This window comes from Phacochoerus africanus, chromosome 10, assembly GCF_016906955.1.
Source record: "Phacochoerus africanus isolate WHEZ1 chromosome 10, ROS_Pafr_v1, whole genome shotgun sequence".
NCBI lineage: Eukaryota > Metazoa > Chordata > Mammalia > Artiodactyla > Suidae > Phacochoerus > Phacochoerus africanus.
Window position 1 is genome coordinate 128,845,993 of NC_062553.1, and position 12,866 is coordinate 128,858,858.

Consider the following 12,866-nt stretch of genomic DNA (forward strand, 5'->3'; position numbering starts at 1 on the left):
TTTTGTTCACTGCTATGTGTCCATTGGTAATACAGTACCAAAAAATATTTGTCAAATGGACGAATGAAATGGTTCTGTTTGGGCTCATCTACTAGTTTAAAGACTTTGGGCTAAAACTTGTTAGGCCAACATATGGCAGTTCTTTTTATTAACTTTTTAAGCCAATGAATAAAAGTTAAATTGCCAGAGAGCTCAACGGTCCATTAATAATCCTGACATTAGTGTACACCTAACACGTTCAGATGTATATTAACCGCTAGCTTAAACATATTTCATAATAAATACAGAATAAATTTAGTATCGTGGAATTTAGTAGATCTTTCTTGCATAAAATACATCTTTCTAAGTGGCTTTAAAGCCTTTAAACTTCCAAATTATAAAATCCTTATGAAGAGCAGATGATAAAAACAGAGGATAGTATGCAGCCTACTTTTCCTTGTTGACATTACCAGATTATTTGCTTATCTCTTTCTATTATACAAGTTGTAGATAATATGAATAATCACCTAATGTCCAGGAAAAGGCATCATGGTGTCAAATTCAGTGAAATTAATGTGTTAAAAGGCTTACAGTTAGGATCTGAGTCAACAGATTAAAATCAGGACGATAATACTGTTATTTCCTAGTTTCCACAGAGAGAAATATTTACTGCATTCAGTTTGACATTGAGGCAAGTTATCATTTCTAAATAAGAATTAGATATGATCAGGAAAATTACCTTTTTATGTGCTAATGCTTTTAAAAACTGCCTACATTTCAATCTGAGGGCCATCATTTGCTAACAATATGATTTCATGAGGTTATTTAACTTAATCCTAAACCTTGATTATTAATAAATTCCACATAAATTTTTGGTTAATTTTAAATAAAATAATGCATGCAAATTACCTGGTTATTAATAAATTCCACATAAATTTTTGGTTAATTTTAAATAAAATAACGCATCCATGATGATATCAGTATCATCATCATTCTTATAATTATACTATAGTTAAAGGATTGAGCAGATATAACTAAATTCAAAAAGAGAAACAAGGCTACCAAAATCAAAAAAATTTAAGAGCAGGCAGATGCATAAAAGTGATCTTGTACTAAATGTGAAAAAATATTGACAGTTGGAAAATTAGTTCATATATTTAAAACTTTAAAATTGCTATATTCATGGAGAGAGACTAGTTAGGCAAGTGAGATAAACTTATGATTCTTGACATTACATAATATATAATTTGACATTATAAATTTTATTTAATATTTTAGTATAATGCTTAACATTCTGGAAAGAGCCTGATTGTTTTAGAAAGAGCCTGGGGGAGTTCCCGTAGTGGCTCACTGGTTAACGAATCTGACTACCACCCATGAGGAAGCAGGTTCAATCCCTGGCCTTGTTCAGTGGGTTAGGGATCTGGCATTGCCGTAAGCTGTGGTGTAGGTCAAAGACATGGTTGGGACCCTGAGTTGCTGTGGCTCTGGCGTAGGCCAGCAATACAGCTCAGATTTGACCCCTGGCCTGGGAACCTCCATATTCCGTGGGTGCAGCCCTAAAAAGCAAAAAAAAAAAAAAAAGCTTGGTTCATGACATGTACCACAGCCAATTCATTAAGAGCCTGATCTTTGGATTGAGATAATTATAATTTGGCTATGCTACTTACTGGCTATATGATCCTTTGGTCTCAGTTTTCTCATGTGTTAAATGGGAACATAACAGTGACTACCTCATGGGGCTTGTATCCTAAAAAAAGTACTCACTAACTTTGTGACTTTGGAAACATTACTTAACCTATCTGTGCTCCAATCATCTTCCTGCAGAATGAATTACAATAATGGTAAAGATTTCGATCACTTCCAGATACAATAAATAAATGTATCTAAAAGGTATAGAACAGTAAATGGGCCATAAGGTTGGGAAAACAGTTAGTGTTGGCAGTAGTAAAAGCAGCAGCTGTGGCAGTAATAATCACAGTAAAGGAAAAAGCATAAAAAAGGTCAAATCATCCCAGTTGGTGGTGTATCCTCAACAATTCTCTTGAACTAAATTTTACATTAAAAAAAGTTTTCTATTCAATAACAGACTAGAGTAAATCAACCTTCCATCCCCTTTTTGTGCAAAAACATGGGTCCTATTTAATAATAAAAGCTTTGCTAAAATAGGAAACAGAATTTAAATTATACAAATTTCTTTTACAATGATTTTGGCCAGAATATGTCTATTCTTTAAATAAGAAATGGAAATACTATATCATGAACTCTGAAACAAAAGTCTTTATTTTAGATAAAGCTTCACTGCAAATAAAATTAACTTCTTTCTGCCTTCTTTAGAAGGTCAGAGTCTGGATAACGCAACTAAGAAAAATGAGTAATATGGCTGAATTATATTTCCAGCATGATAGAACTGAAGTTAGCTTAAGCAGAGAAATGATTTAAAATTATAAATAGGAAAAGAATTATAAATCATAAATTCAAACTACAAATAGGAAAGACTATTAGAGTGAAAACTAAGCAAATGTACTTTTCATTCATGAGATGGCACAAGAAAATTTAATAACTATAATGAAAATTATAATTCATATCATTTATCCTATAGAGAAAATCAGCATACCTTTGGCAGGATTTGCATCATATCCACATGACGTTTTGTTAAAAATATGACGATCACCAGAAGAGGGTATTATCCTTGAATCTGAAATAGGATGGATCCCTTTAACACGCTCAGCTATTGCTTTATGTTGCTCATAAAATCCAAGTTTCTTTGGGGAGCTTGTTGCCAACATTGTTTCACCATTTTGTATCACCATATGCTCTCCTCTTTTTGTATCTGCTGACAGGTGCGTCTCTGAGTCTCTCCCATTCATAATAGGTAGTTCAGTGATTTGCAATAACACTTCCTTCTGATTAGCAGCAGAGGTTTCTGGTAAGGAATTCGGTTCAGTGCTACATCGGCCTTCTAACCTGTATTTTCCAGGAGACGTAATTGCACAGGGAACAGTTCCCATAAGGTCTATTGTTGTCTTTGTAACAGCAGCAGGACTGGGAGAAATCTGAGAGGTAGAATCATTGCGGCCAAAGTTGTCACAGTGAGATGCCATGCTTCCACTTTGAGGAAATGCATCTGCTTCAGACACAGAATCTTCAGTCAAGGCTAAGAACTCTGAAGGAGTCTGAGCTGTAGTAAGATCAGCGGAAAGCAACGGAGATTGCAAAGAGCTTCCCGCCCGTTCTGTTACATCCACAGAACAAGATGGAGAAGCTCTTACCAATACAGGTTCCCTCTCTTGGTACTGCGTAATTTCCAGGGAGAATTCAGATTGTTGTACCAACGAAATGGATTGGCTCTGTGGAACAGGCTTAGAAAATTTATAGTGGGATGAAAAAGATTTAGTAAGAAGCTTCTTTGTTGATTGCTTAACAGAACGGCGAGTTTGTTCTTCTGTGAATCCAGAGTCATCCCCCTCGCTTTTGCCAGAACTGAGGCAGTTTATAAAGACATTCTTATTAGTCGAGTGCTCCTTTTCCCTTTCAAAATCCTCCGTCAAAGATCTCGTTATCTTCTTGTTTCGTGAACTGCTAAAACCAACAGAATGTCTTCCCCTGGTTTTAATGTGTTCTTCCAAACTCAGTTTTTGCATACTGCTGTGACCAGGCTGAGCACCATTTGAAATACTAAGGGTCTGGCTGGTAGGTTCTTGCTTGGGTTCACCTCCCTTCTTGTGATGGAAGCTGATGGAAGGAGTACGGAAGATGCTCCTGCGTTTACCTGTACTACCTGAGCTTGAGTTAGTGCTGGAAGGAGAGGAACTGTGGACACCAACGGTGTTACTGGAGGAAGGTGAGGAAGGAAGAGAATCATGTTTCCTGCTAATACTCCTTCTGAATATTGGCAACCGGGAGACCAGGGTAGACCTTCTTGATCCAGAGTCCCCCATTGGGACTCCAAGGCTCGCACTGTGATAGCCAACTTCACAGCCTGAGAAAAGTTAAAACAAATAGAACAGGTTACTAGAATTTAATTATAAATGAGACATTTCAAAAAAATCACTGGTTTTTCATTCGTGACATAGAACCTGGCTCATACTAAAATAATAAACAGTAAATATCTGAGACTGAAGGAATCTTCAGAATTTCTATGTAGCAAAATATCTAAGAATTTGTATAGAAATTTTATAATAGTACAAACACTTTAAGATGACCAAGAGTACTGAAAGTTTATTCAAAAGAGTGCTGTATTGGGAAATGCAAGATCATTATTGAAGACCCAGCCTTACTACTCACATGCATTCTATTATTTGGTAAATTGTTTAACTTTCTTTGTTTACTTGATTAGACGCCGTAGGCATGTGACAGCCATGATCTTTGCCTTTTGGTAAAACGTCTCACCTCGGCTAGCCAGCACCAGGCATACCATGGAACTCAACAAGTAACTGACCTCAGCCTAACAGAATCACAGACTAGACTAAGGGGTGACCTGACCATAGAATCTCCACTCCGAGAAAAACCAGTGAGGACAGATTCTTAACCTTGGAGTCTGATATAAGAAATTTAGAAACAGATCATTGGTAGAGGAAAGTAAATCACATCCTAAAGGATATAGAGTTATGAACAAGATAAAGTTATGCGGAAATCACAGCTATGTGTTGAAGACAAGATGAATGAAAGCTGAGACAAGTGAGACGACAGACAGAGAGAAGCAGGAGAACAGAAAATTTATGAACCATATTAATGTCAGGGTACTCATGATGAAGACAAAGGAAAAGGAAGAGGAGGGAAGGTGACAGCTACAGTTCATTAACCGTGATGTACCAGGTACTTAAACGGGCTATCTCCTTTAATGCTCATAACTATAGGAGACAGTATTATTATGGGCATTTTACAGCAGAAAGGTAAGTTGCCTGTCACTCAGCTGATACGTGGTAAAGGAGGACTAAGAAACTAAGGCTTATTTAACCACAGAGTCAGTTCATAATCAGCATGATATATACTGATTTCACTCGAGTGAAGAGCCAGGAGCTAATGCTGCTGAAGTCCCATGTGTGTTTCCACTTCAGAAACTCCCAGTTGTAGGATAGATCTTTCTACTGTGGTGACTCCAGTTTTCACTGGTTTTTATAATGGGCCATGATTTGCTTCCTATATTGTTTTGTCTTGCTCTGTTTCTAAATTTCACTTAATTGCTAAATTATAATGTGCACACTCCCCTTTGTCAACTTGAATCGTACTGTTTCATTTTGTTGTTCATGGTAACCAAAACTATATAATAATAACTAATACCAGATAAAATGACAAGCCCCCCATTTTGTCATCCTTACAGATATATTGAGATTGACCAAGTACAATATTGCCATGTCCTGGAAGAAGGGTATGACAAAAAGGAATATATTTTCTCTTTCAGATATGTATCCTTAAATATTTCATATTTTGTTCTAAATGATATAAAATTGATTTGCATTCTATGATTTTTATTGGGTGATCCTCAATTGCATTCACTGAATTTGGATTTAAATCAAACTATATGTGAACCACTTCTAAGACATTTAAATATACTTGTAAGGCTTTGGCCGAAGAGAGCTTAAAATGTAAATAAGTATATTTAAAACTATCTCATTTTCCTCCCAGCTTTGATGTTCTGAAAGGGATGTAAAAAATAATACAATTCTGTTTACGATTTCATTCTTTAATAATGCTTTAATTAACATCATTCTTAACTGTGATTTTTTTTTAATTTATATGCAAGAGTTATTTCCATTCACTGCCCACTGAATAATTTTGTTCTAATTAGGACATTATCAACCACAAAGGTTTGCATCTGGTGATGAACCTATGGCCTTCAATGCATTAACATAAAGACAGTTGCATTATTGTTGAAATATCTCCAGAATTTAGGTATGTTGAAATATTTCTTGTCTTTTCTTCAGTTTTTCTTGCATTTGCATCAGCTTTTGAAGATAAAAGAATGAATACACCCTATATTTCTTAGGCAAGTATTCAAATAATTTAACTAATGGAAAAAATTCAGAAAAAAAGAATTATAGTAAATATACCTCTTCCTATATTCTCAATGAAAACAACTAGACTTCCATTTATAATATATTTCTGCTACCAATACATCTGTCCTAATTAAGTAAAAAACATCATAGGTGCAAAGAAATATTTATACATTGACTGGGATGACATGGAGTAGATAAAACATCTATGAGAGATTAAAAACTCTTATGTTTCACTTTATCTGCAGAGTCTTTTAAATGAACTTCTTTATTCCCGCTAAATGAAAGACAAAATTCCAATCTATAGGCTGGAGTTATCCATGTTCTTTAGAAAGACTCTCTAGAGTCTGGCTTTCTCTATGTCTTCAGATTCTTTATTCCTCTCCTCATATTTTATTCTCTAGATTGCGCTGATTACTACATGCCATTTTCTGTTCCCTTGGACCATTAAGGCCTTAGCAGACATGGGTCCAGGTCTTGGAATGCTCTTCCAGTAACTGTGATGTGGTAAAATTCCTATTCCACAGCACAGCCCCTTCCAGTTGCCACTAGGACCCCCTTTCCCACTCTCTTCCATTTTGGACTTAGTACTCCGATACATGTCCTCACACATTACCTTGCATTGTAAACATCTGTTTATTTATCTGACTTTACAATATTCCCTTAAGCTTCCTAATGGCAAAGGCCTTTATTGCTTTGCTTTGAGACCAGAGTGCCGAATACACTGTAGAGTAAATGGCTTTCATAAGATGAAGTTTTAACTTGAACATGTTAGTATTTCAAACTTAAATATATTTTGTCTCACTATCAAAAATAAATGCTACAATTTTGAGGTTAATTATGTTGAATTACAACTTTTAGAGCCACAAGTTAATTGAAAGCCTTTCAAACTGTAATATTCAATTATATAAAATTTGGTAACATTTAAAAACAATGCTAACAAGTTCAATAACAATATATCACGTAATCAAACTTATTCATGAAAGAAATACATTACAACACAATTTTGTTTTTATTATAAATTCATTATAACAATTTCCATAGCAAATCCTGTATATATTTTCATCATTTTTACAAATTTCCAAATCAGATAAATTTTCTCAATTCTTACCTAATGTTTTCTGGTTCAGAGGTCATAGTCACTTTAATCATAATAGGTCCTAAAACATACAGGTTGAACTAGACCTGCCCATTGTCCAGGGACCCTTATTAACATAAATACTTTCTTTGGAAAAACTAATTACTTATGTAAGAAGAGTGTCTTCTATTTACACTTCTAATGCTGTTAAAATAAATAAGTTACACTGACTTATTGACAATACCACCTCCCCAGATGCATACTGATTGTTAGAAGCGGTGTGAAACTCAGTCTACTCTTGACTGAAGAAATAGTATCCTTAGTTCTTAAGCACGATTTAACAAAAAGCTCCCAGAAAGTACTTCATTCCATAATCTCTACAACGTTAGCAAACACTATCATTACCTGTAATAGACCACAGCATTATGTACTAGATCTATTCTGAATACAATTAGAGCCAAATTTCTTATTTGGCATGGTTAAGAAAAATATGGATTCTAGTTAAAGGGATTATAGGAATCATTAAAATGTGATCTATTTAAACTTAGGGAGTTCCTGTTGTGGTGCAACGGAAACGAATACAACTAGTATCCATGAGGAAGTGGGTTCCATCCCTGGCCTCCCTCAGTGGGTTAAATGATCCAGGGTTGCCATGAGCTGTGGTGTAGGTCGCAGAAGTGGTTCGGATCCCGGGTTGCTGTGGCTGTGGCATAGGGTGGCAGCCATGGCTCTGATTTGACCTCTAGCCTAGGAACATCCATATGCCATGAATATGGCCCTAAAAGGCAAAGAAAGAAAGAAGGAAAGAAGAAGGAAAGAAGGAAAGAAGGAAGGAAGGAAGGAAGGAAAGGAAGGAAGGGAAGAGAATGAATTAAAGAAAAGAAAGAAGAAAGAAAGAAAGAAAGAAAGAAAGAAGAAAGAAGAAAAGAAAAAGAAGAAAGAAGAAAGAAAGAAAGAAAGAAAGAAAGAAAAAAGAAAGAAGAAAAAGGAAGGAAGGAAGGAAGGAAGGAAGGAAGGAAGGAAGGGACAACAGAGGGAGAAGAGAAACATAGAAAGGAAGAAAAAATTAGAGTCAAAAGTTAAATACACTCAAGTAGTGAGGTATACTGAATAAATTATACTTGTCTCCATAATTCCAAAGATATTAGTCAAAGGCATAAAATAACTTTGCAGGGTTTCACAGCTCTCATCTTCGAAGCTGATTACCATATGCACACATATGTATGTCTATCTGTGCAAGCAGTATAAAGAGAACAAAACACCTTTATTTTTTATTTCTTGTCATTTTTCTACTTTCCTATAATGTAGATAGTACTCATAGTTTTTCACTATGAGTCAAAGATGATAGAGTCATGTGATATCCCACATCTGAGATAGTGCTAAATATCCTTATTTGTCTCTCTCCCCAAACTGGTGGTATACTATTGCAACAGCAAGGCTAAAACAAAAAAGGTCTTTGATACAGACATGCAATCAGCATATAATTTCTTTCTGGTTTCAAATCCAAGCTCTGCCACTTACTAGCAGCACGAGCTAGATCAAAGACAATAATTACTTTATAGTGATTTTCTTTAAGGATTCGGAAGTGCAATATCACAGCGAAACTTAAAACTGCTTGGTACAGCGTAAATTTGCACTTTCTTCCTTTTCTAATGAAATACATTCGAGCAAGCAGTGCCTGATGGCACAGCATGTAGAGTGATTATGAAAACTAGCTACTTATCAAAATCTATACCACTCTATTTAAAAATCACCTAAAACTCCTAAAAGGGGGAGTATATTAATTGAGGTGAGTATTCTAGTTCCTATGATAACCCTAAAGTATAAATTTTTATTGGAATGTTAAAACAATGGCCAATATTTGAAGAGTTTGTGGGGAATGTTGCATATGTCAAATCCAGTCCCAGGTCTACTCTTTCTCAGAAAAGACAACAGAAAATAACCAGGTACTACCTAAATGACCACATTAAAAAGATTCATGGTGAAAATTAACTAGGTAACAAGTTTCAACATTAAGTAAACATATCAAAGGACATTGATCAATTTTTTTGGCCATGCCCATGGCATGTAGAAGTTGCCAGCACCAGGGATTGAACCCACGCCCCAGCAGTGACCCAAACACAGCAGTGACAACCCTGGACCCTTAACCAACTGAGCCACCAACAATTCCAACTTTGATCAATTTTTACCAAAATTAAGTAGATAATAGCTTGAAGACGTTTCTAGGCAGGCTTATCTAATCATTTTGGTGCAGATTTTAATGAGGCTCACACCTGATAGCTGTTAGCCTTAGCTGGAAACCCTCCAGGATAGGCTCTTTCTATTACTAAACTCATGCAATTTACAACTCAATATCCTTTTTTTTCTTTTTAAATTGAAGTATAGCTGATTTACAGTACTGTGCTAGTTTCAGGCATATAGCAAAATAATTTAATTATACACTTTTTCATATTATTTTCCATTATAGATTGTTACAAGATATTGAAATTTGCTCCCTGTATTATACAGCAAATCCTTGTTGAGCATTTTATATATAGTAGCATGTATCTATTAATTGCATACTCCCAATTTTACTTTACCTATAGTGTAATTTATCTTTAAATGTATTTCCAAAACATTTTATCATTTTCTTTTAAATGAATGGGGAAATAATGGAGACTTTTTAACAAATAAATCACTCACTCATACTGACAAGGGCCACTTCAACCAGCAGGGTCAGTGAGGATGATACGAGATACACTGAAAGGATGATTGCTCAGGACCCAGTCGGTTACTGACTGGTAACAGGGAAGAGAATGAGAATGTCACCAAAGGCAGCCAGAGTTAGAAATCATATAATTCATTGGATATATTTAATTAACAGTGTGTTAAATTTGCATATATTTTAGTCACATGGAGTACACTAAGTTATTTTTCAATAAACAAGAAAATACAAACAATAATTGCTTATATCAGAAATGCTTGACTATATTAAAATGATTTGACTCTAAAAATGGTTATGTAAGCAGAAATAGACTGCTTCTGACTGGATCTATAAATCAATAAATCAATCTAGTTAAAAGAGAAAGTGAGTGCATGATAATGGGAAATCTTACAACAGAGAGGGGGAATACATTTCAAATTATTCTAGCAGGATTTAAGAAAGCAAAGAATTCCTTGTTTGAATTAAAAGAAGGACGGGGACCATGATACATATTTAGAAAGGCATGTAATCTTGAGACCCAGCCAGATAAAATCTTAGATCTTTAGTGATTAGAAGAGTCAACAGAGGGAGAAGAGAAACATAGAGGGAAAGAATGGATTTTGGCCAGAGAGTAGATGCAAGTTAGTAGCGAAAGAAAAAGAAGTGTAAAAGGGTGAACAGGAATTATCCTCCAAGAGGGCCTTGGTATTGGGGGTTGTCATCAGTGGGGATGCTACCTGTAATATGAAGATTTAACAATGAAAATGAATTTGTGAATTATTTTTATAATTAAAACAGAATTAAAATTAAGATAGTAAAAAGACATACGGCCTATCAAAATTACATAATGCTGAAGTTTATAGTCATATAAATGTGTTAAAAGTAACTTGAAGGGTACACCAAAATCAATAATATTAGCTACCTCTGAAAGAGAATAAGCATGTGAGAAATGTTATTTTTTTCCTAATAGAAATAATTTGACAATAGATAAAAATCAATCTGGGAGTTCCCTTGTGGCACAATGGGTTAAGGATCTGGTGTTACCACTGCTGTGTCTCAGGTTGCAGCTGTAGCACAGGTTCAATCCCTGGTGCTGGAATTTCCACACACCTCGGTATGGACAAAAAAAAAAAAAATCAATTCTGAGTGTTTTAATAATCTCTCCAGATCTTTCATATTTTAACACAAAATATTTAAATAAATAAGACCTATGGAAGTGCTAAGAATCCTTACATTCATATAAAGACACTGTATTTTTCATGAATCTAGATTTTTTTACAAAAAAATTCATATTGTATGTGAACATCAGTGCAAAATGTATGTTTATAAATTGAAACTCACTTTTTTAAAAAGCTCAAATTCTATTTGTTTCACTATTGAAAGCTATTTCCATCTTTTTTAAAAAAACTCATTATTCCTTTAATATATGATAATTAATCTAAATGTTGAAGGAAGATTCCAACTCCTGAAAGTTTGCAACAATAATTAGAATTGTAAAAATAAGAGTTTATTTTCACTTTTATATGTAGACTATATAAAAAGACATACATTAAAGGAAAGTCAGATTCATATATATCAATTCAAATTTAGTATTTAATTTCTAATATTTTTGCTCACTGTTTCTGAAATAATAGTAGATAATATGTTGCTTTGTAGGTAAAATATTAATCCATGTAAATGTTGTTCAAACACAAATGATTTATTCCAGACTTTTCATAATCTTTTTAATGTTTTGTATTTCCATAATACAAACATTAAACCACCATGGATTATACAGTTGGCTAATAAATTTGAGTTATATGATTTGGATACATATGACATTATAACTTTTAATAATAATAATAAATTAATGTCATTACATACTTTTTCCAGGTCTAGTAAACTAACTGAACAAGTCAGTTTATATTTCCTTAGTTTAAATGCATGCTTCATTCAGACATTTACAACAGTTTATTTGTCTATGAAATGTTAAAATCACTGGATTTGCCTTATATTCTATTTGTATTTTTTACTAATATGGAAATGACCAAGTTTATAATAAATAACCTGCAGTTGTGTGGACATACCAGCAGAGGGTGCAGAAGATCTTCCTTTTTAACAATAAAGTCCTTTTTTTTTTTTTTCTTTGTAACTTTCAAAACCAATGTAAGATTTATTGGGCAGTTAGTTATTAAAAACATCAAAGCCCTTTATGTAAATGAATTAAATTCTCCAAGTACATTTTCAAATTAAATCTTTTTTTTCCCAATTACTGTCTTATTTAAAAAAAAAAGTGCCTTTTAAATTGAAGGAAGACTCCAACTCTTGAAATTTTGAAACAATAATCAGAATTGTAAAAATACAAATTTAACTTCTATATGTAGACTATTTTAAAAGTCATATATTAAAGGAAATTCAGATTCATATATATCAATTCAAATTCAGTATTTAATCGCCCATTTTTTTTCTGTTTCTGAAATAATAGTAGATAATGTGTTGCTTTGTAGGAAAATGATTTGTGCAAAAGTATATAAAACTGGTAGCATATCTTGTTCCTGTTATATGGTGCAAATATCTCTCACTTAATTGTTTCGTTTTTACAGTATAGCACAGAACAGCTCATGGTCACAGAAAAAAAATATAAATAAGGGAAATCATCTATCAATGTAAAATAAAACAGAAACTGAACGTAAAGAAGTTTCTGAGATACAGACCAGAATATAAGTTAGAAGAATTCTTTTTTTTTTTTGGCTGCATCTGCAGCATGTGGACATTCCCAAGCCAGAGACTGAACTTGAGCCACAGCAGGAACCCAAGCTGCTGCAGTGACAATGCTGGATCCTTAACCTGATGCACCACAAGAGAGCTCGAGGAGTTTAAATTTAAAGGTTACTACACTAGACATTTATAATTATGTGTATTGAAAACATACATGTACCCCAATGTTCACTCAGCACTATTTACAATATCCTAGACATGGAAACAGCATAAATGTCCACTGACAGATAAATGGATAAAGAAGATGTAACACATACATACAATGGGATATTACTCAGGCATAAAGAAAGAATGAAATAATGCCATTTGTAGCAACATGAATGGACCCAGAAGTTTTCATACTAAGTGAAGTAAGACAGTGAGAGACAAACAT

At 34.0% G+C, this 12,866-nt stretch overlaps 1 protein-coding gene across 2 annotated transcripts in view; it reads right to left on the reverse strand.

The window, feature by feature from the left end:
* CCSER1 (coiled-coil serine rich protein 1) overlaps positions 1 to 12,866 on the reverse strand; it is an 823,961-nt gene that overhangs the window by 671,678 nt on the left and 139,417 nt on the right. For both annotated transcript variants that reach the window (XM_047798060.1, XM_047798062.1), the window contains exon 2: positions 2,597 to 3,961. In XM_047798060.1, the coding sequence (XP_047654016.1) occupies positions 2,597 to 3,920 (1,324 nt within the window). In that variant the 5' untranslated portion in view covers positions 3,921 to 3,961. The remainder of the gene's footprint in view (positions 1 to 2,596; positions 3,962 to 12,866) is intronic.